Here is a 27,915-nt window from a genome sequence, read left to right on the forward strand (position 1 = left end):
CAACAACGCCTAAACGATTTATCGGTTTAGAGAACCATTTACCGTCGTTGCAACTTCACTCCCTTATTGCCCGGCTTGTGTATCGCACATTGTAACATTGCAGCCAGGAGCATGCGCACTGTTGGCAACGGGCGCCAACGACAATTGTTTGCCAAGAGAAAGTGCTATATAACTTTATTAGTACCCGTTTCTCGGCGTTTCAGGCAATGTCTGCTCTCTCCAGCTAACGTCCAATTCATGGAAACTAATCCTGAAATGGCAATTCAGTGCCAGCCCGCGCAGAATTCCAACGGCGGTGCTAACAAAAAAAAAGAGAAAAAAGCTTGCACGTTAGCGAGAAAACAAAAAAAAATTGGTGGAAGGGTGTGCCGGAAAAACAGGAACGGCCGAAATATGTTCACTCCGCGCTTTGCTACAGAGCTTCATCGCCTCCCTGCAGCTTCTACATCTCTATCGTTCGTTTAGCTTCCCCACGCTAGTGAAGCCGGAAAAAAAACATTAGGGCGGTGGCACTCTGAAATTATTGTCTGGGCGTTCTTCTCCGATATTGAGTCGGCGTGCAAACCCCCGGAGCAGAGGTAGGGGAAACTCATGTGCAGGGCAATCTTTCTCTCTTCACAAAGGTGTGCCACTCTGACGTTCGTCCCACTGACACATTTCGTATTCGGCTTCTTCCTGAAATGCCGGCGAGTGAAAACGGCAAAAGGCAGCAAGCAGTAAAAAACGAGAGAAAAACAAAACAAAAGCAACCAGTGATACACGTGTCAGTACAAAACAAAGCCGTGCGAGGGGCTGGCTTCATTGGTGCCTCGCTAGGCCTAGTTTTCATCATCTCTCACTCACGCTATACGGCCGTATGTGTACCTGTACTATCTTTTACCTTTTGTGTTTTTGTTTTTCTTTTTTGTATTTTCTGGAGCCCTGCGACTTTCCCTTGCCAGCGCGTTACGTGCAAACACCGAAGTATCAAACATAGTTTATTACGTTGTCTCGCATCCGATGATGGCGGCGCCACTCGAATATTTTGTCTGTGTTTTCTTCTTTGCAGCGAAGAGGTGCAACGATAGATGGACCGGCGAGAAATTGTTTCTGAGAGGAATTGCGAACCACCGGTGTTATTAAATAGAAGAGCCACTTCAAAACGTCTGGCTTAGCCTCCCGCTTTTTTTTTCCTTTTTTTTATGAGAGGAAACATTTTGGTCATTTTTTGCTTATTTTTCCCGTGGCGAGAAAAAAAAATTTCTGAAATCTGAGAAACTTGTTTCGTTTCTTTTATGGGGTTGGTTTATGGGTGTTTAACGTCCCAAAGCGACTCAGGCTATGAGGGACGCCGTAGTGAAGGGCTCCGGAAATTTCGACCACCTGGGGTTCTTTAACGTGCACTGACGTCGCACAGTACACGGGTCTCTAGAATTTCGCCTCCATCGAAATTCGACCGCCGCGGCCGGGATCGAACCCGCGTCTTTCGGGCCAGCAGCCGAGCGCCATAACCACTCAGCCGCCGCTGCGGCGAGTAACCTGTTAGTTTCTTGCGATCCTGCAGACGGGGAGTCGCGAGATTAAATATTCTAACATCGACGTTTACAGCCGGGCTCTTCACACTCCTTAGCATGTGAGCCGTTCTCCGTCGTCTTATGATCTCCATGGTTACCACGATCGATTAGAGCTAGTTTCTTCCTCTAGGGTCCTCACGTATAAGTCGTTAGCTTGTCTGGCATACGCACCTATCGTTACACAGAGACTCCTTTTTCGGGCTAATGATGCTCGAGAAATAAAAATAAACGTCTGTTCAGCACCAATTACGGCGTCTATGAGGCGGCCATCTTGTATTTGCCGAGCTCTTTTCGGATTTTCTAAACAAGGAGCAGCCGTAAAAATGTTGCGTAGATCTTGGGCTAAGAGCTGAATTGTTCCAGCCGGAGCTTCAAATTGTAGTGAGGTGAGCAACGAAATATAACATATTTGGACCTTCAAATAGTGAAATGGTTTTGAAGGTGCATAACGTGAAAGTCAGTGGGTGATATAATACACTCGGCAGATTGAACATTTAGAAGAGCTAAAATATAATCGTTAATGCGGCGTCCACGGAGAGGTTGGCTGAGCCTGAAGCTAATCAGTGTAGCGTTGCCTTAGTACAGTGCTGTAGAATAAGATGAGGCTGCAATCTAAGCAAGATACATCGGCAGTGTCCTCGTTAGCATAACTGTCGATTATCTCAGCTGAAGGTGGGGCGAGGGGGGAGGAAAGAACTGCAGGCTTTTTATCAAAAAGGATAGAATTCCTGTACTGAGCCCTTCCTGTGCTTTGACTCCTAAGTGCACATTGTTTCCCTTGATATTTGCCTGAATCATCTTGAGGGACGGTATAGAGCATGCTCGGAACACACCGGCGTTCGGGAACACGAACATTGCAACACTTCTGCGTATTCAAATCTCTCACAGCAGCAGTGACCTAATATAGTTGCTTTTGGAGTCGAGGTCGGTGCGTCGCACCACCAGGTTTGTGACCCGCTCATTTAAACACCCTAAATTGGCCGCCCTGTTTTTAATTAAGCTTGGAACGAGTCTGCAAACTTTCGGCGCCTGACGCAAAACGACAAAGAAGTGTGCGGCCACGCGACGAGATTTAAATTTCCGCCGCTTCTCTAAACAGCATGGTATCGGAAAGTTAACGCCCGCACACTTTCCGGCACAGTTCGCTCCTATCCGCGATTGTTGCTTGGTTTGGTGCATTGAGTGCGGCGGGTACACTGATTGCAGAGCACTGAGCGGAATGCAGTGAGTGTAGTCCGGTGCTGTGCAGCGCATCTCGCACCATAAAACACAATTTCACTCTTGAAGAAAGCCTCTACAACTCTTCTAGCACAGAGAGCTCACCATTACGAAACTTTACCTTTCTTCCATGTATTAGCGCTAGAGTGAGCTAAAAGTGCACTTCTAGATTAATGCAGTTAACGTCTTTGTAAAGACCACAAAGCCGTATAAATAGCCTATTCATCCGCTGAAACCATCCATTCCCGCGCTGAGGTAACACTTGGTTGTATCCAAGGTTATTGCAAACTTAGTCGCTTTTGTGGTTAAGGAATACTTTTATACAGCGTGATGCATTCATAATTTGGTAGCGAGAATAAGACCATCAAGACGAGGCTATCGACGGTATAAAGCATGGTAGCTCTTACACGGTGCTTAAAACACCCGTCACCAATCCTGCTAGAAGCACCGGTAAGGCACCATTAAAGAGAAAACGAACCGTAGATGTTCTTTCCGGGGTGAATTTAATTTTGTTGTATTTTATTGTGCCTTTAATTAACATCAAATAGAAAACTCGTGCTTCGTCGAATTATGCCCGAGTCGTCAATCTAGCGCGGGAAAAACAAAAAAAAATGGGATCAATTTAGGTTCAGGAAAGCCCAAACACGGCTACGGCTCTTCTTTCACTCCCTTCTTTACCCTTTCCTCACGGCGCGGTTCAGGTGTCCAACGATATATGAGACAGATACTGCGCCATTTCCTTTCCCCCCAGAACCAATTATTATTATTATTATTATTATTATTATTATTATTATTATTATTATTATTATTATTATTATTATTATTATTATTATTATTATTATTATTATTCAATGCATAATTTAACACAGGTGGCGAGCATGGGTATGTGGGTGGGTGGTTTTACTGCTTCCTGAGTCACACCCGGAAGAAGTTTAATGAGGTTAGAAGGAAACAAAGCCAAACAGAAACTCATCGCTGCATCTTCTCCTCAAAGTCTAACCTTCTGACCAGAGCGCTTTCTTTCTTTTGCTTGCTTTTAATTCTAATCTTCCTTTCAACGTCAAACGATGCTTCACCTTCCTCATTTATGCGAGTGCTTTTTTTCTCTCTCACTGTTAACAGTTTTCGCATTTTTGTCCTTGAAAAGCGAGCCTATTTATAACGTTTTTCTTTTTTCGTCACGTTTGCCTCTGAAAAAGAAGTTATTTCCTCCTCAAGCGGCTCGCAATATCTCCCACATGGGGCAGGCCCCTTTATTCAACGAGCGTTCGCGGTCCACTTTATAAGCGGCCTGAAAACCAGGGCGCCTATATACTCCGGATCAAAGAGGAAGTTTAAAGAAATTAAAACGAACGCTTCACATTGTGACCGGCAGAGCTTGACAGTGCTTCTTTGTGCTTTTAAGCTGCGCTTGTAGGCGTTTTTTTTTTTGTATTTGCACAGTACTCGTGATCGTGTACATTTTTTTCTGCCCTAAATGTGTGATTGTGTTCTCTAAAAACCCGTCGATCATGAACAAGAGCGCCGCTAGAGGGCCGTCCGCCGTCACATTTCGTGAAAATGCTGCCATCTCGGCAAGCAAGCTGCTCCGTCTCATAATTTCCCACCCCTTTTCCTTTCCTTTGATTCTCTCACTCACAGCACTTCAGCACGACGCCCTTGCTGTGGAAAGATTACCCGGGCAGTTTGTGAGGAGAGAAAATAAAATAAAGTGAACTCTCCCGTTAGGCCGGAAGGGCATGCACAAAGGAAGGAAACGGCTGCAGTTCACACGGAGGATCGCGATCAGTCGTGCCCGTATATAATTGCGTACATGGTGTATATCTATATTTAAAACATGTGTACATGTCTATATCATGATTAACATTTATATATATATATCTATAATCTTAGTCGTCGTTACCATGAAGAAGTTGCGAGCGTTGGAAGGTCCCTCATCGTGGCCGCGAGCGCACCCGCGGGCATGGACATAAAGTGCGCCTTATCAACCGTTCTTGCAAGATTGATATAGTATTAAATGATTCTGAAGCGAAAAGAAGCTCACAGTTTTCGAGAGTTTGACGGCCAGCGCTGCCGGCCGCCGCTGAACCGGCCCGGACTTACTCCCGCGCTCGCGTAATGCTCCAAATCCTCCGTATACCGCCGGGTAACCGCTGAGCAGCACTGAGCAGGCGGCAAGTGCTCCTTCTCTCTCGAGAGAGAGTGACAAATGCGCGGGATGAGGCGGAAATCTGCGGTCTTTCGGGGCCATAATGGAACTTGACAGGCAGTCCGTTGCCCCCCGGCCGCGGAGGTTGCAAGGGATCGTTTGTTTGTTCCCTTGCGGTTTGCGCCAGTTCGCCGTACTTATAACACATTTTTCAACGAGACTTCTTTTCTCCAAGCCCCTCATTTGTCTTACCTTTCTTTTTCTGATGTTTTCTCTTCTCCTTTCCTTAATTGTTTTTTATTTTTATTTTTTTTTTGGTCTTTACTCTTTGCGAGTTGAAGAGTCGAAGCGTAGAATGAGCCATGGCGTAAGATAAATCTTTAAATAGTGTAATCTTTAAATCTTCAATCTGTGTATTTTTGTGACGTCACCTCAGATAATGACAGTGACAGAATAAACAATAACGGATGCCATAAACATCCGCTAGACGGAAAGAAGAAAGTATGTTTATCAAGCCCGTTTTTTTTTTTAGTTCATTTTTCTACTTTTTTTGCACCGCCTGTTTGGCTGAAGCATTGAAAAGGATCATTTGTCCCGTAATGCTTTTTGTATAGCGTACAATACAAAGAGTACAATTTCTGGCAGTTTTCGTTCCCGCCAGCAATCTCAAATCCTCTAAGTATTACACAAGGCACATTTCTCAACATATTTCTCTTTGCAAGGACTGGGTCCACTTGCATGATGTAAGGTCTCTCACTGCATAAGCCACCTCACCCGATTAAACAGGCTAAGATTGCAACGAATTTACGGCTACGTCAGTGGGCAGTGGAATGATTTTGGGATGACTATTCGTTTGTTGGGTGATTCTGAGTATGTGTGCACTGCATTGTAGCCTTTACATACTAAAATGAATATAGATAGATAGATAGATAGATATGTTTATTTGAGTGTGCCTCAACAGCCAAGTGGCCTAAACGAGCGCACACTAGGTCAGATACATCAAAAACACCACTTCAAAAGATTTAAAAGCAGGCACGAAAACAACAATTAGGCAAATATGTCCATGTCATTAAACGTCTTGTTATATAAGATTTGTAAACGAGTCATTGGACAGATGGCGTGCAAATCGGGATAAAATGTGTCGAAACATTTTGCAGCTTTTGCATGCGGCACACGAAAATTCAGCGACATGAGTAAGGTACCACAGTTAATGTAACCGCGCACGACGTTTTGCAGAAACTGCATGTCACGTATGCGTCGCCTGTCGCCAAGGGTAGACATATTGAGGTCTGCCAAGAGAGAATCATAGTCGTAGAAACGACGGCGACCAATATATCTATCATAATAGATGCGTATGAACTTACGCTGGACATTTTCAATTTTCGTGCAATAGGCGACAGATACGCTATTCCAGGCTACTGACGCGAACTCAAGACGCGGTCTCACAAGGGCACAGTATAGAGTGCGTAGACATTCGTGCCGTCGAAATTTTTTTGTTAATCTAGAGATAAGACCAATATGCCTCAATGCGCGTAACACAATTGAATTTACATACAGTCTAAAATCAAGCTTTGAATCAACAACAACACCAAGGTCTCGTACATGGGCCAAGCGAGAAATCTCACCCGCCAAAAGTGTGTAATCAAACGTAACTGTGTCGCGTTTCCTAGTTAGAGACAGGACGGAAGTCTTCTTAATATTCAGTTTTAAGCGATTCATCAAACACCAATTCTCAACGTTGTTAATGTTAGCTTGCAATTGGCGGCAGTCCTCAATATCTCCAATATCACGGAATAATTTGAAATCATCTGCCAAGAGCAAAATTCTCGAGTTCTTGACATGTAACGGCAAATCATTAATAAACACTAAAAACAACAGCGGTCCTAAGTTGGAGCCCTGAGGCACTCCCGAAGATGACAGAAATTCGTTGGACACACAGCCGGAAAATCGTACCATGTTACGGCGGCTGCCAAGGTAGCTTTTGAGCCACCTGCAGTATATGGGGCAAAGTCCGTATCTTTCCATCTTCATCAGAAGTACCTCATGGGAAACCATATCGAAAGCTTTAGTCATGTCAAAGTAGACTGCATCTACCTGACCACGATTAAATACATGTGGCCCAGTATAATCAAGAAAGCTGCATAAATTCGTTTCCACAGAGCGACCTTTCAAAAAACCGTGCTGCAGAATCGAGATCTTCTGTTTGAAGTATGAGCCCATGCGTTCGCACATAATCATTTCAAAAACTTTCGCAAAAGAACAAATTAGTGACACAGGACGAAAGTTGTTTACATCACAAGCATCGCCAGACTTGAATACAGGAACAACTACTGACAACTTCCAATGACGAGGGAAAACACCAGTTCGCAACGATAAGTTGAACAAATGCGCCAAAACAGGGCCGAGAATGTCAGCGCATCCTTTGATTATGAAGCTGGGAATTTCATCAATTCCTGTTGAAAGTTTTGGCTTAAGTTTCTGAATCGCCGAAAGGACCTCATGCTCGGTGACAATATCATAAGCTAAACAGTCAGCGCTGTCTTCAAGAGTGATAACAGCAGTTGTGTTATCATGGCGCACAAAACAAGAGCTGAAGTGATCAGCAAAAGCTTGGCACACATCTTGATGTTTAAAACAGATGCCATCGCGCGTCTTTATCACAGCAGCACTAACCTTATCATTTCTTTGCTTGCGCACAAAATCCCAAAAACTGCTTGGTTCCTTTTTAAAGTTCTGTTCGAGAAGTCTGTGGTAGTCGGCTTCATTACGTGCAATCAGTTTTTTCACAATTTTTCTGCACAATGAATATCTTTGGTACCAATATTCACTTTCTGATTTCACGTAGAGTTTGTGATACTTCTGTTTTTTCTTCAAGTAATGTCTCAAATCGTGCGAAAACCAGCATGGAAATCTACACTTCTTCGATTTACGGTGAGGTATACATTTTTTCATTATACCTTGTACAGTTGATGTAAGTAGCTCAACGCCTGTGTTTACATCCTCAGTCTCAAGCAATTCTGACCAGTCGTAGGGCATAAGATCATTGTACAGCCTAAGGTAATTGCCATACGCGTATCTAAATTTTTCTGGCACCATCTCACGCACTGCACGAAACGACAAGAAGAACGACAAGGTAAACGGGCAATATTTGTCTACTAGAACAAGAGGATCGCGCACCGCTTGCACGCCAAAAAGAGGCACATTAGATAAAATTAGGTCTAAAATGTTTCCAGCACAGTTCTTCATTGTATTAAATTGATATAAACCATGTAAATTACTAAAATCAATTAAACATTCGGCTTTTTCTCGAGTTGCTGTGCAGTCACTAGTGACCAAACCAGTGGACCAATCGACCTTAGGAAGATTAAAGTCCCCGTAGATGTGAACCTTGTACTTCAAAAAATCAATTTTTTCCCCAATATCCAAAAAATGATCGGTAAAAACGTTAGGAGCAGAATTTGGTGGAAAGTAGTAACAGCCGACTAGATAGTGCGATTTGTCACACGTTGGAATTTCCAACCACACACATTCTTCGTATGTCTCTAGGTCTGGTCTCCTAAAAGCATTTAGCACAGAACGGCAGGCTATCAGAACTCCGCCCCCGTATTTAATCTTGTCAGAGTACACCCTATCGGCCCTGAAAACAGTGTATTCATCTGAGAAATAACAGGCACTTGAACATGATGAGTTTAGCCACGTTTCCGTCAGGCACATAATGTCATACTCACATTCGTATGCATTCGCGAAGAGAGCTTCCCTTTTAGTTCGCAGCCCTCTCGTGTTTTGATAATACAGCTTAATTTCCTGAGCCATTTTCGGATGTAGTTAGAGCACCATTAGGGTCATCAAAGCGCCGTGAAGACCACAGCTTTCCATAAAAAGGGCGAAATACGCAACCATCAGGCCACACTTCCGGTTTGCTCACAAGTTCAAATAAATGCTCATCCATAGAAACGTGAAAGGAGCAATATGTATCGTACTTAGTTTTCAGTTTTGTGCAAGTAACAACCTTGTCACCTACTGTGTCCGCCAAAAGTGCCTGTATGTCCGACGCCGTTGTTGTCGGGTCCAGACGAGAAACAAATAAGCTTTTCTTCGCCGGTAGTCTGGGCGCTACTTTAAGCATGGACTACTTAGCTGTGTCAAACGTTGCTCGAGGCCGTGGTGGTTGGCTCACCGCTTTCGACGGGCGTTGCAGATGAGTACTCTGGTCCTGAGCAGGAGGCTTCGATGGAGGGGCCGACATTCCAGCAGGCGGATTTCCCGCCACGGCTGAAGCGTAGCTGGGAGATTCCGAGCAGTCAAAATGCGAGCACTCACTCTGGCTGACGGTACGAACAGACGCACTCAGGCTGTCGCACCTCATCAGTTAACGCATCCATTCGACTAGCCATTTCTTGTAGCATTAAAACAACACTCGGGGAAGCACTGATGGAATCTGAGTCTTGAAAATCCAGGGAAGAGCGCTGCACTTCGGGGGGCGTTTCCGTGTCGCCGGCTCCGCCGATAAGCTCTGCCGCCGAAGGATCACGCCGCTTCACGCAATGAACACATTTGTACTTGCTGGCACCGGATTCCATGAGGATGTTGTATTCCTCGGCCTTTATGTTGATGCATTTGCAGTGAAAACGCTGACTGCAAGACGCGCACGGCAAAAACTGCTGCCTACCACGAATGGGCTGGGAGCAGCGCGCACATGCGTCCGCATCGGGCGCCATGGAACTATAATTATACTTTAATATAACAGCCTGCGACCATACTATGCAGCACCATAGATCGATTTCATGATTGTTTACTACTTACCGAGAAATTTTGCACAAGCGAATTTTTTCAGTTATTTATGAACGCAGTTTTTTATCAAGTCGTAAGAATGCACCATAACAATCAATATATTCGCAATCAACAATCAACGCTGTCTTATAATTACTGCCGCTCAATTAAAAGTAATGTCCCAGAAAGCTGGACTTGAGTGCGCAAAGGAGCAAACCCGCTATACCAAGCTTGAGCAGCTGAAGCGTACAGAAGATAGCACACAGACAAAGAATAACACGATACAGGCGCTGTCGTGTTATTCTTTGTCTGTGTGCTGTGGTTTTGTGCACTTCATCTGTTCAAGCTATACACCAACTTGCCCCGAACGTGTTCTACTGCGATACTGCAGCTGTACCAACCAGCATGCAGTATCGAGCTGATGTCAAACCAATTGTAACTATCGCGCATATCGGTAACTGTCCCGCTGAGCGCCTCCGTCCTTCCGTGTGCGCAGGTGTCCGGAGAGCGGTTTCCGAGCGGGTTGCCCAATGCGAGCTCCTCCGCGGCCATGCAGCCTTCGTCCGCAAGCACCCTGGGCTCCATCGCGAGCGTGCTGCCCACGCTCGAGGCGGCGGCCAACAACACGACCGTCGCGCTCCAGGAGGGCGCCGTGCCTTCGGCTGGCCGCCATCTGGACAGCTGGGACCTGTCCTGCCGCTACATCATCGGCACATTCCTGTCTCTCATCATCCTGACCGCCATCACGGGCAACATCCTCGTCTGCCTTGCCATCTACACCGACCGCCGGCTGCGGAAGCTCGGCAATCTGTTTCTCGTGTCCCTTGCCGTGGCGGACCTTCTGGTCTCGTCACTGGTGATGACCTTCGCCGTCATCAACGACCTCATGGGCTACTGGGCATTCGGGCCGCAGTTCTGCGACATCTGGATCGCCTTCGACGTCATGTGCAGCACAGCCTCGATCCTAAACCTGTGCGCCATCAGCATGGACCGGTTCCTGCACATCAAGGACCCACTCGGCTACGGTCGCTGGATGACCAAGCGCGCCGTGTTGGGGACCATATGCGGCATCTGGATGCTCTCGGCGCTCCTGTCGTTCCTGCCCATCTCCCTGGGCTGGCACCGGCCCTACCCGGACTCGCTGCTCGTCGTGAACGGACTCACCATGTGCGCGTTGGACCTGACGCCCGAGTACGCAGTCACTTCGTCGCTCATCAGCTTCTACATGCCGTGCGTCGTCATGGTGGCGCTCTACGCCCGACTCTACCTGTACGCGCGGCGGCACGTGCAAAACATCCGCGCCGTCACCAAGCCGTGCGTGGTGAACAACAAGGACTCGAGCCCGACAAAGTTCCGCGCCATGGGAGGTCAGTCTTCCCTCCACGTCATGGACCACAAGGCAGCCATCACGCTCGGCATCATCGTGGGCGTGTTCCTGTGCTGCTGGGTGCCCTTCTTCTGCGCCAACATCGTGGCCGCCTTTTGCAAGACGTGCATCTCCGATGACTGCTTCAAGTTCCTCACCTGGCTGGGCTACCTCAACTCGGCGCTGAACCCCATCATCTACAGCATCTTCAATACCGAGTTTCGCGACGCCTTCCGGCGGGTCATCACGGCCCACGCGTGCTGCAAGGCGCTCGCCGAACGGGCCCGAGCGCCCAGCGACCTCTCCTACCGCACCAAGCGGAGCACCATCTGCGAGACACCGAGGACCAACAGCCTCGCGGCGGGCGGGTGTCGACACAACAACGTGGCTGCCAGCGAACGCATCTCGCTCCGTGCCGAGGTCGACACCCGGGTCGAGATCAGCGTCAAGAGCATTGGCGAGATCTCGGACATATAGCAGTGCCGCACCTGAGACGGCCGAATGTGTATCGCCGCCCGCCCTGAACGCGCCGGACCTGCCGAAGGACGCCTTGTGCGACTGGCCGCCAATCGACGAGGGCGTTGGCGCTGTCTGGCCGATGCTTGAACCTACGGATGAACTGTAGGCCACACACCACGGCAGTGCCGGACAGCGGGCACTGGCCGCTACTTAAGAGCCGAGCAGAGTCTTCTGCACCTTAATTTATTTCGCGGGCCTCGCGCAGGGACCGAGAAATCCCGCATCCGCCATATACTACCTCATCCTGTGCGCCACCAACTCTACCCGAGGACATGGTCCTTTCAGACATCACGACGATCAGCGCCTACTTTCGGCCGGCCGACCGTAGAGTGCCGCTCCTGGTTTTGACGAACTTACTTTTTGACAGAGTGACGTTCAGCAAACAACCATGTACTCTCCGGCTGAGAGATTTGATCGGCGCAAGACCCGAGTGACCATGCGGCAGTGTGTGTCTGTGTGTACCTGCTGCTCAGCAGTGCCGCATCTTTCGACCAAGTGTGCCGTGCGGTAAAAAAAGAAAAAAAAATATCCCGCTCGGTCGAACTTTCGCTCGGCGAACCCATGTGCCCATCGGGGATTTACCTTTCGTCAAAAACATTGCCCTTCGGCAAAATCTGTACTGTCCTAGTCGGCTCACAGCGCACAGGCGCGCGCACACTTAATATTACTCCCGGTCACAGGTGGCCCACTTCTCTTGCGAGCCTCCGACAATCGGTCACACAAGCCTGAATCACGTAACGGCATCCCACGGAAACGGAGACACACAAATCTATACACAGGACAGCTGCGAACGCCACCGCAGCGTTCGCAGTGTTGTGCCTACTCAACGACGAGTTTCAAGCCGCCAAATGCCTTGTTCCCCGTCAACGATCCTCTGTATTCCTCTTCGACACGAGCCACTTTTTGTACGCCACACAGAGCGTCTCCAAGTGCCGCTCACGTGTTCCATGTACGCAACACTGGGCGCAGAGTTTACTCGCCTAGCCCGCAGCTCGACTGAATAGACATTACCTCTTGCCAGAGACCGGCATTCCGTTCGCGCTTTCGATAAGCTGATGACACACGATGACCAAAGCACGCGAGTTTATGCCGGTTTTCTCGAATAGGAAATAAGGGAGGTATCTGCAACTGACGTTTGAGGGCCAGTAGTTAGCGGATGCTAGTCTTCGCAGCTATAACTTGTCGCCAGATGACGCAGTTTTCGTCCTGACAGAGACAGAACTAGCTATGCGGTGACATCTGGTGTGACAACGTGGAACTGAAATAAGAAGGTCTTCCACGTCCTCATAGTTCTTCCGAAGAGAAGTGGCTTCTTTACAAGTCAGAATTAGCAGTGACTGAAGCTACGAAGATGGCGCCGATAGTTGGTTCATCAAAGGCAAGATAAATCCCGCGGACGGGATGTCGGTACTCGGTGCTCACTGGTTCTGTTCTACATAGAAGCGAGGCCGGGCAAGGTTGGCTTGCGCCATTGTGGTGTGTGCGTGTGTACGGGGGTCGTGTGAGGCCCGTCCTATGTACATATGTATACAATAATAACCTGTGTAGTCATTGTTTCTTGTCAGAAAGAAAGGAAAGAAGAAAGACACCTAACCGTGTGCGCATGTGGCAGCGTGTCGCACTCCGTCTCGTGGACGATCCACTCGTCGCGTGATGATACTGCGGAGAAGCGACTGTCTTTCCACTACAGAGTGACAACTCGTAGAACGTAATCTCAACTGGACAAGTGACGTGTCCTTTGACCTAATAAACGGATTGCCTGTTTTGTTAACGTCGCACGTGAGTGAGTGTTTTTTTTTTTTTGCTCTCTCGGTTTCTCTTGTTATGTTCAAGGTGACCGCTCACTCGGAGCACGAGGAAATACTTCGTCGCATGCGCATTCGCTCGAATACTCTTGGGTACAAACATCTCATCTTAGAGCACATTCACTCCCAGCGAAGAAGCGTGAACGTACACTCGGAGGTCACTGCTCTCACTGACAGACATCCTCTACTTCGCTGTGGACGCCTTATGGTGCTCATCTATAGCTGCAGTAGAATACGAACGAGCTTTGTGTAAATTCGTAAGGAGCTGAGACATGCTATCAGGTACGAATGTATTTAAAGCATGAACGCAAAAAATAATCACCAATGGAGAATCAATTGAAACGAGATTCATTATAACTTTCTAAACGCCCTCACTTTTCACGTGATAATTAATCTCCCTGAGCTAAAACATTTTAGTTCTGCTAGTTGCGTTCGAGCTCTTCAGTTTGCATTTCATATGTCCCCGGTATACTTTTAAGTAGCTTATACCAAGCTCTTTCAGGTTCAGAGCATGAAAATTTCCATTGCAATCGGTGCTTGTGATAAACTATCGTGCTAAGAGTTATAAACAATAGCAAAAGGTATATTCGTCTATGGTATATCTAGTAGCCTGTGACAAATTGTACCTGAATACTTGAATGCTACGTTCCCTAAAAATTCAGTCGGGTGTTGTACTCTGCATTCTTTAGCTACAGCTTCACAAGAAGCGACGTGTTACTCAAACAAACTGAAACTGCTATCTACCGCTTTTTACTTAAAGAAGGGCGTTGTCTTAAATATCGATAACAGCTCTGACTCTGTGCAAATCTAGCTGTAAACGTCACGTCTTCTCTTTGACTCAAGCGATTCGGTGGATACTTCCTGAGCTGCATTGGCACCAGCAGGAGTACGGTGCTCAAGGGTCCCAGCTTTTGCGTCTCGAGGAAATGCGAGCAGCTTCGCAGCGCATCGGGTAGGGGCAGGGCAGATTAATGTTCGCTGAAGCCCCTGGCCTTAACGCTCGCAGTCAGTAGCAGCTACGCACAGAGTCGCTCTTGTTGTTTCTCATAGGCATCAAATGAAGAGGAGGAGGAGGAAGGTAACTTTCACTTTGCCCTTCCCTGACCCTTACATTAAGTGAGGTGGTCGAAATTATTCCGGAGCCCTCCACTACGAGACCTCTTTATTCCTTTCTTCTTTCTCTCCCTCCATTACCCCTTTCCTTACGGCGCTGTTCAGGTGTCCGCCGATATATGAGACAGATACTGCGTCATTTCCCTTCCCCCAAAACCAATTATTATTATTATTATTATTATTATTATTATTATTATTATTATTATTATTATTATTATTATTATTATTATTATTATTATTATTATTATTATTATTATTATTATTATTATTATTTTATCCCTTCTGCCGTTCGTTCCAAGCATAGGGTCCAGTTATACTTGTGGCGCCTTCATATTAATCTTCAGGAATGTTCCCTGACATGCAGGTAGTAAAAACCTCGAACCTTTTCTCTGCTGAAGGAGACAGATAGGGCTGTTCACTACGAGCCTCCGTCGAAATTGTAATGAATATCGCCGATCGCATACACCATCGCAGTACGCCATGCCGCCGTTAAGGCAGGAAGCAATCCTGCCTGTACACGCAAAATTCGTTCACGGTGGATTCAAAGGTAAGTTATGCCTGTTTGTTATGATCTCGCTGACATGAAAGCGAGCCGCTGAGCAGACAGTTCACACCACCCTTAACCGCAACCATAGGCATGAGATGGATATAGCTGGTTCATGTTCCTTGCATAAAGCATAACCAAATTACGTGTAACCAATCAGCGAATGTAACGAACAGCGCTTTGTTTTTCGGAAAGCAATGCGCCACTGTCGTACACCTGCATTTATATGCCGAATGATTACATGTGCTAGATCAGCAGTCTGATCCCGGGTCAGCGTCCAGCACGAACTTGGCGGCGCAACCAAGGCAAAAAGCCATCGAATGACTCTTGTGCTTCTGTGGACACGCAGAGTCTATTCCTAAATATTTGCTTTAAGCACAGTAGGTATAAGCTCTGTGACAGCTAGGCTCGAAACTCCTGAAGCAAAGTAAGCCTGGTTTAGGACTAGTCAAAAAATGATATATAGAGTACAAGAGCCCTACGCAAATAGCTTGTTCATCGTGGTCTTGGAACTTCATACCGCCTGTCTCATGAATTGTTCGCAATGGAGCGAAAATTAAGAGACGCATTCAAGCGTTTCAGAACATGGGCAAGAAAAACAGCTGCGATTAGGAGATCCGTCATATTTCGTTTTGCCATTTGCGCAGAACCAACAACCTTACCATCTCACGTTATCCAGGTTGGTTGACTCTATCTGCGGCCGACGCTATGGCGAAAAGGGGCACGTCCCGTATGCATGCAATTCACAGTCATGATCTCGCTTCTGATTGGCTCGCGGCAGCGGAAACTTCCACTTTACCGGCAACTAAATTCCACTAAGAGTATTATTTCACGAAGGCAGGCCGCGAACGCAGCTTATACAACAGCAGTCAGAGCCCATACAGGCTTAATTGTCAAGCCGGGAGTCATTGTAAACACACTAAGCGACTGGTTGCTTAGTACACGCACCTCACGCTAGCAAACCCGACCTGGGATCTATTTAAAGAGTTCATTAGCTAACGATGCCTTCATATGGCGCTGCCTTTAGTTGTCGCAGAGTGAAACGCACAAAGAAAGCAGCGCTTCATCTGAGCACTCGGTTGCCGTCTTGGTAAAGAGGTTTCGCGCCGGTGGCGGCGGCAGGGGCCCCGTGAACGACGACAGGCCGGTCACAGCCATTCGGCGAAGGCCTCCGAGCGTGGCGGAAGTTGCCCGCGACAATCGATCTCTGCCAGGCGCACGTACACCACCCTCCTTACGACCGCAAGTGCGTATGTATGTGCAACGCCGCTTTCTCCTCTCCTCGCCACCGCGCGCGCACGTGCGGCACGTGCATCGAATCTCGCTCGCAGTGCACCGGGTGCCGTTAGACTCGCACGCCCGAACCATAAGGCGCTCACGTTGTCCGGTGAGTAATGCCTCCGCGCTTGAACTGCGGCGTGTGCGCAGCCGCATAGTAATGTGCGCCGCCACTGCTCTGGGCCTGAAGGCGGATGCAATGATGTCGGTGATTAGGAAACTATATTACCTGCTACCGCTGTTTCGGGTGGCCCGAAAGAAGAGAAGACGCGCGTTCCGCTCTCGACTCGTGCATGTGTTGTGTCGCTAGCGCCTGTTTCCATCGCAGTGGCTCAGTTGTTTGGCGTTCGGCTGCTGGTACTTAGGTCGCGATAGAGCTCGCCTGCGTAGGAACAAGAGCAGAATTCGTAGTAAGCGACAGTAAGACTGCCATTCAAAATTTTGGAAAAGGCAGGATGTCGCCGGATGCGGCCAAGGTCCTTAGCCAACAACCGCCGGATAGAAAAATTCAGTTAATTTGGACACCCGCACACGCCGCCGTCTTCGGTGACGAGGCGGCTCACGAGCTGGCCCGAGTTCGCCACTTCCGGGTAGCCGTAGAGCCCCCGAGCACTGGGGGAAAGCAGAGCGTCTTCAAAATTACGGGGAAATTATTTACCGTCACAAATCAGGACGTATAGTCTGGTACCCCCCACCAGACTCAAAACTAAATAATAGAGAAGCTGTCGCGTGGAGGCGGCTACAGAATAATACATTTATGAACCCGGTATGGGCGTACCACTTGTACCCAGAGCTGAGGTCGCATGAAAGATGCGCACACAGTGGGGCGAGAGGGACCCTCGACCACATAATTTGCGAGTGCCCAAGTTCTCTCGGAGCGGCCACAAATATTGATAGCAGAGAAGCCTGGGAGACCCTGCTAAGAAGCCCGGGCACTGAGCTCCAAGGACTGCCAGCCAGCCTCTAACCACGGACGCACAATTCCCGGTCTCCCAGGCCTGCGTGTCGGGGGCGGGAAGAAACGAATTTTCTGATGCAAGTGAAATTTGTTTAATAAATCAATCGAATCGCAGTCAAGGCAGCCGCATTTCGATGGAGACGGAATGTAAATACACCCGTGCGCTGTGCAATGTCAGGGCATCTTTGTTGAAAATTTTATGTAGGTTTGAGTGTGTTAACAAATAGGATTATGACACATTTTGCTCGGTCTTATAGGATTAACGTCCCAAAGCGTCTCACGACCTTAGGGCCGCTGTAGTGGAGGGCCCTGGGTAATCTCGACCTCCTAGGGTTTTTTAACGTAGACTGACATCGCACGGTACACGAAAGACGCGGGTTCGATCCCACCCGCGGCGGTCGCACTTCGATGGAGGCGAAATGCGAGAGCCCCGGGTACTGTGAGATGTCAGTGCACGTTAGGAACCCCAGGAGGTCGAAATTACCCGGGGCCCTCCACTACGGCATCCCTCGTAACCTGAGTGCCTTTGCGACGTTCAGTCATGTAAAACTATACCAAATGTGCTACTTTCCTGTACATGCTAACCCATTAAACCCTAAAAACATTTTTTTTTTCAATGGGGATGGTAAAGAACACCGGGAGTAATCCGGAGCAATGCAATGCATCGTCTCTCATAGTCCATGTGCTTCTTCAGGATATTGAGCTTCACCTGTCAAGCAGTGGCAAAATATTCCATACTTTTTTTAATGGACGCTTTCTGTTTCTAAGTTAATCACTGTAGATGGTAGATTAGTGAGGTAGTAGGTGGTGAGGTAGTATATATCCATGGTAAAGACTCCATTCTCCTCCACCCGTGCCTGAAAGGAAGCGAAGAAATTATGAGAGGAAAGGGACAGCTTTGGCCAGAGGAACATTCTTCTGGCCTCCCTCTAGACGCAGTGATCTGGGTTAGGAAAAAAAACAGTCGTAATAGAAAATAATGAAGGCAGTAAAGAATAGACACTTGGGATTGTTAGTGCTTGATGCGAATGCGTAGCGCGACCAAGATTGGAGCAGAAAGGACACACACACACACACAGCGCTAATTTCGAGAAATTTCGCTTAGGAAAAAAGAGGGTTTTTTATGTCAGAGTATCACAATTTGACAGTGGGGAGTGCAGAAACGAGATGAGCCAGCAACAATTATTACCCAGATACAGCGAGATCCATTAATAATTATGAATGCCACAGAAGCGTTACTCACTCAATATTTTCCCCAAAAGTGTGTTTCATTCAGCTTCATTGATTTCACGGATCAACCGGGTTTTTTTTTAATTTTTAAAAGAGATGTCTTTTTTTTAACAGCGGCATACATAGACAATCTCGGAAGTGAGCTGTAAAACCTTTGCCGCGCATATTTTGCACGCCAAGACCACGTTCTCGAAGTCTATCATTCAGACATCTGCCTGTTTGTCTTACATATTGCCTTCCACATGAAATAGGTATCTGATGCACCGCGCTTTCGACACACTCAGCAAATTTTGTGCTATGTTTCGTTCTAGAACTTGTCGCTTTTAACGCGATAACGTTAAGGAGCCCGTGTCGCAGAAAAACCGGCATCGGCGTCATCGTTTACCGTGAGCGAAATGTCCCCGAAAAATCCCCAGAGCAGCAACACTGGAGGCAGGTGGGCCACCCAGGTCACCTAACCTTGTGGCGTCATTACAACCTGTCACACCGGATTGTGAGCAAACTGCCCACTGTTGCAGGTGGCTGTTAAGCTAATGACTAGCCCGAAAGGTTGCTCTGCAAGAGCAACCTGGGTAGCACTAACCCCATGCATCGGTGGGAGTGGCTCATCTCTTAAAGGGGCTGTGAAGGGGGCTCTAATAAAGTTGCGGCATGCTTGGGATATTGAAGCACGCCGCTTCACGAATAGTGTCCAGCAAGAATTTTTTAAATGCGCTTTGTAGAAGCTCAGTTATCTGTAGTTAAAATTTGAATTTCAGTGTCTTCCCGCCTTCCCTCTCCTCTCGTCACTTTTTGCACGCTAGAAGGTAGGCGCTCCTTCGCCGACCCCTCTCTGGGAGCGGAGCTTCCCGGCCCGCCGGAGCTAAGCGGCTTATTGGCCGCGGCCACGGTAGCTGCCTGACGTCTGAAAGAATCTAACCAATGGCCACCTCTCACCTCGTCTGCGCAGACGCGGGGGACGGAGGAGGGTGCGAGCATGAAAAAGTCGCCGGGAAGGGCGCGCCAACTTTGACGCGCTATTGTGGGTCGTCTGCTGCGCGTAGAAGAGTATTATTTGGCTCCGGTTTTCATGGCAACACAGTGCAGTGATTAAGTGAGTTAATGTTCTCTCCTCGGAAGGCATTTCAGAGCCCCTTTAACCGATGCACCACTGCGCCAAGCCTGGTACGAGGACTCTCAGGGATAAATGAATGCTATGTAGAGGTCTAGGTTATTAAGGTTTAACGTACCAAAGCGACTCAGGCTGTGAGGCACCCCGTACTGGGGCTCTTCGGAAATTTCGACCGCCTGGGGTTCTTTAACATGCACTGAGATCGCCCAGTTCACGGGCCTCTAGCATTTCGCCTCCATCGAAATTCGACCGCCGCGGCCGGGATCGAACCCACGTCATCCGGGTCAGTAGCCGAGCACCATAACCACTGAGTCACCGCGGCGGTGAATGTTAAGTACATAATTATCAACTCTGCATGTGTGGGCATTAACCCTTTAAGCTATCACGTCACACCCTTAAGGCGGAGCCTAAGTGTCTCTCCAGTCTCTATTTGATTGACTTTACGCCCCCGCGGGAGGGGTGACGCTCGCCACACGGACTCACTACGATTTACGTCAGTCTTTTTTTTTTTAATTTCAGTTCCTTTCCCGAAAGCGATGCGCACGGCGCCACTACGTATTGATTGGCCAGAAATCGTGTGCTCTCACGGCAGTGACAAATCGGTTCAGCGAAGATTAATACGACAACAACTGCATAACTCCTTAAAAGTGCAAGATTTTTCTCGTTCAGATCAACACCACAACGTTAACGAAAGACGCATCATGAAGAGAGACATCGCAAAAGCTTGGCTCCTCAGCGCGCTAGCGCAGCGTTCCTGTACTCAGCGATCGGATTCGGACGAGGTTGTAGTAAAACCCCCTCATGTGACAGCAGCCGCCGCGGTGGCTGAGTGGTTATGGCGCTCGGCTGCTAGGCCGAAAGACGCGGATTCGATCCCGGCCGCGGCGGTCGAATTTCGATGGAGGCGAAATTCTAGAGGCCCGTTTACTGTGCGATGTCAGTGCACGATAAGGAACCCCAGGTGGTCGAAATTTCTGGAGCCCTTCACTACGGCGTCTCTCATAGCCTGAGTTCCTTTAGGACGTTAAACCCTATAAACCAAACCATCAAGTGACAGCAGTTAAACTGCGGAAAAGCCACAGTTTTCACGGCCCACAGATACAGTAGATAATTCGAGCCTGTTCAACTGTTACAAAAATTTCTGTAGGCTTTCCGTAAACAGTCTATAGACAATCTGTACAGTGTTTGTATAAATGTTTTCAAAGGTATAACGCAGCGATAAAGAGGCCGTCTTCTATAATGCTGAACTCCACAAACATTAATATTTTTAAGATCTGCATAGCCTCATCTTGACGCTGCGGTTATTTGTTTTTTTCCATTTGAGAGACGTACACCGGAAAGCGATCGCCACAGTCCGGTCTAAGCGCTCAGTGCATGCATGTCGAGTGTATTAGACATTAGTGCGGACAATGAGTTGCTCCAACGGAGATCTTGTTCCCTCTCTTAAACTGTTTAAAGTGTCACCAAGCGAAGCGCTCTCTATTTTCAACTTGTAGTGACACCGGCCCTGCTAGGAACATTACCTAGAATATGACTACAGAACACAAGGAAAAGCTGCTTGTGAAAGATAGTTTGCTAGTGATCAGAGACGCGAAGATAAGCGCCATCTAGTGTCTAGGCTGGAAATGACCGCCATGCTGGTATGCGATATAAGGCACTCGCGGTGCACACACCGCAGAGAAAGCAGGTGGTACAAATCGGCATTTTAAAGCTTCCGCATTCATTTTTTTTTCGTTCCAAAGCCGGCCACTTTTAGAAAAAGCTTTCCAAGCAGCAGTGAGGCCGTTCGGTCAAGAAATGGCCTGAACATCGCCAGATTATGGCACCAAAGGTGCTCCACCATCGTGCTGACGACTGACCTAGGTCAAGGATATATTACGTGTTTCGTTTGACCTACATTGTGCAATATAGGGTAGGCGTAGCGTTGGTTGCGACGGTGTTCGAGGGGTTGATGCAGGTCAACTGTCATGCAACTCTCCATGATATTTGACTTAGTTCGAGAGATAAACTAGGGTAACTAGTCAGGAATACTGCTTGAAGCTAGTGAAGTCAGTCATTTCTTGATTGTTTTAGAAGCGACATCAGTCGCAATTTATTTCTCGAGTAGATCCAGTGCGCATACACTCAGTTTACTGTTCGAATGAAAGTTTATAGATGTACATTGCTGGTTCGAACAGATACGGCTTCATAAATTGAGACTAGGATATGTGACAAGAGACTTTTCGTCCTTACCATCACTCTATATAGACTTATAGATTTGTTTATAGATTTATAGATACATATAATATAGGTTTAGGCTACAAGCAGGGGATAAAACTGTGTTCGTCCAAATGTATACCAGCTACAGACAATGCTGCGCAGTGAGCTCTTTTGTGAACTGAATACTGTAGAACTATTTTAAACATGAAAAATCGCACCAAATTTTTTATTCTTTTGTGAAACAAAGATTTATTAGTTCCAACATTATGCAGAAGTCAGAAGTATACAGAGGAGAGTCCCATAATCAGGAGACTGTATCAAGACCCTCGAATGCAAAACTTCGTGAACAACACGAAGCTTTCACGTGCGAAAAATAAAACGAGGTCAGGGCATCTGTGCATGAAGCTTAACTTCCTTACTTTTTTTTTGTTGTTTGCGCACGGTATGTTCTCACGCAACATCTGCCAAATTTGATATGCGTGAAAATCATTTTGATGCAAGGATATTTTCAGGTCCATTTGATGTGGATAAATTGCCGTGTGCGAACGAATTACTTTTCTTTTTTTTTCATATAGCCACATGGACACGTACTATGAGCAGGCAGAATGAACGTGTTTCGTGTTCTCGAAAAAAAAAAATGTTGTAACGGCATCTGTGCGATAAAGCTTAAGTCTCTTTCCTTTTTTTTTTTTTGTCGGTGTATAGTCGGTTCTTACACTGCGTCTCCTGCCAGTTTTGATATGTGTGAAATTAACCCTTGAATACTATAACTGATGAACAAGTTTTTGGCACTGCCAGCGGAATTGTGAACTTGTCCAGAGAGCTGTTCGGCCATGAATCGTTAATCACTTCGAATAATTGTGTCCACCACAAGTTTCAAAGTTACAGACGTCCGTCTGCTGTGTGCGACCGACCGGCGCAAGGGAGAACAGATTTCGTTGTCCTTGCTCTTGTGATGACAGACACCCAACTGCTACCTGCGTGTTTATCCACTGCCAGGCCTCTATTAACATTCTGTAAGTTCCTGTATGGTCTAGCTTTCCGCCATTTGGCAGAAAACTAGACTATCACAAATAGTTTACCGCCATAGTTGTCTGCCTTTTGGCGGAAAACTAGACCGCTAATCACAGCGCTCTCTTTCGAACATGCTTCACTTATAGACGCCATTTTCAAAGCTTGTCACAGCGCTGCCCTCGAGTGGAAATTATTGAAAATTTATTAAATGACGCAAGAATATTTAAGGCCTTTGCACGCCAGACTTCAAAAGTTTGAAGAAAAATTTGCGAGAAAAGAAATGTGTTCCATTACTTACGGAATTCCCCTGACTTTTTCGAAACCGAATCGACTGCTAATAGTCTAACTTTGCTACCGAATCGAATATTTCGCAGGATAGTGGTTTCTTGTGCGAATATTCGAATACAACAATGTGAAACGGCGCTATAACACATCCAGTAAAAGCTGTAGCCGTCGGAACACGCAACACTGTTCTCCACAAGGGCGCACGAACATTGACACAGTGACAGTCATGTCGTTGGTACGAGAGAACCACCTGTTACAAGTGATGACGACGGCGAGAAAACTAGCGCCACACCTCAGTTGATGAGAGGGACGAGAGTTATTTGGCATGGCAACCGATAGCGGGCGTGAAGACAGGGTTTGTTGAACCTTGCTGAACCAAGTCGCGTCGCACGGTCTCGGAGGCCATATTCATGCATGAGCATTATGAACCCTCGCATGAATGGACCACGTCGTGGCGCTGAACCCTCCTTCTTGCGCAGACCGATCGCGGCGCCGTGCAGTGCGATGCCAGGGAGTGAAATGTTGTTGAAACTGTCGGCGAAGGAAACTGCGCCCTGTTCGAACTTCGTGCCAATTATTGGAAAGCAATTCAACAACTTGAGAGCCTATTCGATTCGTTTCCAATAATTCTGAACCTGTGCTATTCGGTTCGTTCGCAGAATTTAATTGGAGAACATTCAAATTGTCATCCAGAAATTTCGAACATTACTACATTCCTACTTAGAAATGAATGAAAGGAATTGGTTCGTTGTTATTGCTGTTGGTGATGGCGATGGTGATGATGTTGATGATGCGCACACCGGGCTTCGTAGTAAAGGTCAGCTTATAATTGCGCAATGTGTAAGCAGCGGTTCATGCCAGCAGTCACACTGTCCCAATAAAAAAAAAACATGATCCAGCGGAGCTGTCTGCAACTACCGTGGACGTGCACGAGGGGAAAGTTTGCGTTATTTCGCTTCCAGGTATGTAGGAGGGACAGAATCGCAATAATGTCGAAAAGGAGAAAGTCTTTATTAAATAGCTTGCATTCTGTAGTCGCTACAGTGGAAATAAGTGGGATATGTGGCGGGCCCTTACCTTTATCGCTTGTCAAATGCTATAGAGGGTCTGGAAAACCGCTTTCGAGAGCAAGAGACCAAGACATACCGCGGGAGAGGAAAATGAGGTCGAAACAGATAGTTTTAGCATAGCGCCTATAGCTGCGCATGCGTACCTACCTATGCGCATGCGCACTAAGCAGCCGGATAGCCCGCTATGCTTCCACGCTAGTGTGTTTCATCTATGCTAAAACTATCTTCCAGCAAGCTTGTTACAATACACAGTAACTATGCACGCGAGAGACAGCGTATGAATAAGTGCATACCTTCAGCACTGGCTCTCCCTTCGTAACTCTTCCTTCATCGCCCAGACACAGCATTGGAGACCGCGTCCCGAGCTCGGCAAACAGTACTCTGCTTTTACTTTCCAAAGAACCCGCCCTCTGCGTACTCAAGGCACGTCGTCGGCTGACGGGCACTGCGCTGCCCCCGCCGAATATTATGCCTGTGCCGCACTAATATTTGTAGACGCTGCAGACCTCCGACGACGTGTCCGCCGTACAAATTTTTCTGGCAACCCGGCTGGACTAGAAGGAGAAAGATGAAAGAGAAATTGGGGCTGGTGTGCCGTGCTATAACAATAATTGCGAGGTCGCAGTTCGATGACCCTAGTGCGCTCCTGCTTCCTGTCGACGGAGGTGGTGACAGATCGAACTGTCCTTTTAAAAGTAATTTTTGACGAAGGGAGTCAGTCACATATCCTCCGATATCAAGCTCTAACCCCACCCCCACCCCTTTCGCTTTTTATGCAAGAAATTACTTGGACCCCTCACCAAAAAAAAGTTATGGCTATGTGCCTGAAGGAAGGGAGGCATAGGGGAGAAATAACTAAGATAACAAGGAAGAATTCGCTGGACTTAGCTCGGCAGATACCCTTCAATCACGAATAACAGCTTACCGATGCCCAAAGGGGAAGTATGCGGTGAGAATTTTTTAAATTTTACAGGTTTTTTTTTTAATTTTTAAAAACAGCGAGATATACTTCAGTGGGGTCTGTGCGAGTGGATTGTACAGCAAGGCGAACATTATGTACGTGACAGGGCCTAGGAAAAAGGTGACTAATTAACTCCAATACCTAAATCAGTTTTCTAATTTTTTATATTTTAGGGCTCACGAATATATTGCGAAACTAAAGGCTGTCAACATCGAATGCGAGCCCTGTTTTTAAAACTTCATGATATTGGTTTAAGATGTTGACCGTGAAAAATGCGGTTTTGAAGCTCATTGAGTTGGCTCTGCCGTATTGCACATATTTGTAAAATGGCGTCGCTGCGCGGGGTATCGCCGCCGAAATGGCGTTGGTTTCTTCTACGTCAGAAAAATTCAAGCTTCATGTGCACTTGCTGCATTAAAAATGTGAGCGACGCCATGTCATATATGAGCGGCGCGGGAAAGCCAACTCAAACTGGCTTTACCTTCTATGATGACAGCCTTCAACTTCTCAATATAAGTGAGCCCTAAAAGCAAGAATTAGAAAGTTGATTAGTGAATTTTAGTGAATTATTCGTCTTTTAGTTAAAATCTATCAGGTGTATGACGTTGCTGTACAGTCCACATGCACGAATCACACCGGCGAATGTTTCAATAATTTTAAATTAGAATCTCATCATCAGCATCATCATCAGCCTGACTACGCCCACTGCAGGTTAAAGGCCTCTCCCATGTCTCTCCAATTAACTCTGTCCTTTGCCAGCTGCGGGCTCCCTATGCCTGCAAACTTCTTAATCTCATCCGCCCACCTAACATTGTGCCGCACCCTGCTACGCTTGCCTTCTCTTGGAATCCGTCCACTTCGTTCCCCTTAAAGACCAGCCGTTGTATTGCCTTCACATAACATGCCCTGCCCAAGCCCATTTCTTCCTCTTGATTTCGACTAGGGAGCTTTAAAAGAAAAAAAATACTGGCTAAGATAAGCATACAGCTTAGCTTATAGCTTATAGCATATAGCTTAGCATATAGCTTAGCTTGGCTTAAATTTACCGAGAGCAAACGTCCAACCGGCCAGCCGCCCGTGAGACGCCCATATGGATCTGAGAGACGGCACTGCCAACCAACCCGCGATGCGCTCGGCACAACAGCAGAGGCGCGCCTTTACCACCTTTTCATCCAAAAGAACGCGAAAAGATTCACAAGTCCTGCGTGTAACTTGCGTTTAAATACTGAGCCAATTTCGAATGAGAACAGCGGCAATAGGTTAAAGTAAGGTAACTCCACAACTAGTCGAAGTCTTTGATACGCGTTTTTATGAATAAGCAATCGTAAACGCAGAAACACTGGCTGAGCTCTCCGGCCGCCGGCTGTCGAGCTGATGATGTATTTTTATGGCGCAAGGGTATCTATGGCCGAAGAGCGGCATGGCATAAGGTATTTTCGACTACTCACGATGGTTTCAAAGACCCATTTTTCAAGCATTTCGCCCCTGATAAGCCGAGCACCAGGCCAGGGGAAAGCTTGTGCCAATTGTATCACCGGCGAGTATCCGGTGGCACCGGAGATCGAACCCCGCACCTCCCCGCATGCGAGGCGGATGCTCAATCAATCGGCCACCGCTGCTGTGCAAGCATTCGTGACCCCGCATTTTTAACTCACCACTGCGCGTAAGCGTCTCATGACGTAGAGAAATAGCATGCGCCTAAGGCCCTCTAGTGCGGTAGTTCGATCACACAGCTGTGAAGTGTGGTTCTTCCAGCTATCGCAAACTTTCTAGTGACTTTTTCAGCCTAAACTTAATTGTGGGGAATTTTTATGGGCTTATTACCGCGCAAGTTAGCTCATAATGTTTATGTGAAGGCAAGCCGATGAAAACAGGATGACAGATGGCGACAGCATGATTTTTAATGACGGCGGGCCTGGCGCGAGCGATATGGCGGGCCATAGTTGCTTCGGAGATGACGTCACGTGTATACACCGTGGTCGAGTGAGTAGAAGTCGGTGGCAATGTATTCAAAGGAAGTGCAAGATGCCGACCACACATAAGGAATAAAGGCGAATAGCCGGTGGTGTCATGCCGCGATGAATTATTCATAAGCGACGGTTAGGCCCATGCATCGTCCCAATCGCGGTGGTCGGGTGAGCCATACATGGATAGCATGTCAGCCAGGGTCCTGTTAATTGAGCCGCTCGGTAAGCCCGTTCGTCTGTGAATGGTAGGCTGTAGTGAGTTCATGCCGCGTGGCACAAGACCGAAGGATGTCGTTAACTACTCGGGACAAAAAAAAAAAAGTAGCGGCCGTGGCCCGTCAGAAGTTCCTGTGGAGCGCCGTGGTGAAGGATTGCATTCTTCAAAGGGATATCTGCGCGATCGCTTGCGCAGCTTGATGGTAACGCACGCGTGATAGCGTATCGGGTCGCATACATAGTCTGTCGAGAAAGCTGTCCAACGGTTGCCGGTGTGGGACGTCGGGAAAGGTACAAGAAGGTCTACCGTCCAACGCGATAGGATGGTCCTAGAGGTACATCGATAGGCTGTAGAAGGCCAGCAGGAAACGTGGATGGTCTCATCCTGCGTTGACAGAGGTCACAAGAAGCAACGTAACGCCGAACACAGCGGTACATACAAGGCCAAAAGAAGCGACGTCGGACACCATGGATCATACGTGCGGAAGGCGCCGAGGTGGCACGCGGTCGGTATGTCGTGTAGTTCCACTACAGGACAGATGAACGGAGGTGCTGGGGAGCGACTAGCAGGAGCGGAGGTCCGTCAGGA

At 47.5% G+C, this 27,915-nt stretch overlaps 1 protein-coding gene across 5 annotated transcripts in view; it reads left to right on the forward strand.

The window, feature by feature from the left end:
- The window catches only part of LOC144128435 (dopamine receptor 1-like), a 385,821-nt gene extending 372,471 nt beyond the window's left edge, over positions 1 to 13,350 (forward strand). For all 5 annotated transcript variants that reach the window (XM_077661831.1, XM_077661830.1, XM_077661832.1 and 2 more), the window contains one exon: positions 10,187 to 13,350. In XM_077661831.1, the coding sequence (XP_077517957.1) occupies positions 10,187 to 11,533 (1,347 nt within the window). In that variant the 3' untranslated portion in view covers positions 11,534 to 13,350. The remainder of the gene's footprint in view (positions 1 to 10,186) is intronic.
- The last annotated feature ends 14,565 nt before the right edge of the window (positions 13,351 to 27,915 follow it).

The sequence above is a fragment of the Amblyomma americanum genome, chromosome 4 (genome assembly GCF_052857255.1).
Source record: "Amblyomma americanum isolate KBUSLIRL-KWMA chromosome 4, ASM5285725v1, whole genome shotgun sequence".
Classification (NCBI taxonomy): domain Eukaryota; kingdom Metazoa; phylum Arthropoda; class Arachnida; order Ixodida; family Ixodidae; genus Amblyomma; species Amblyomma americanum.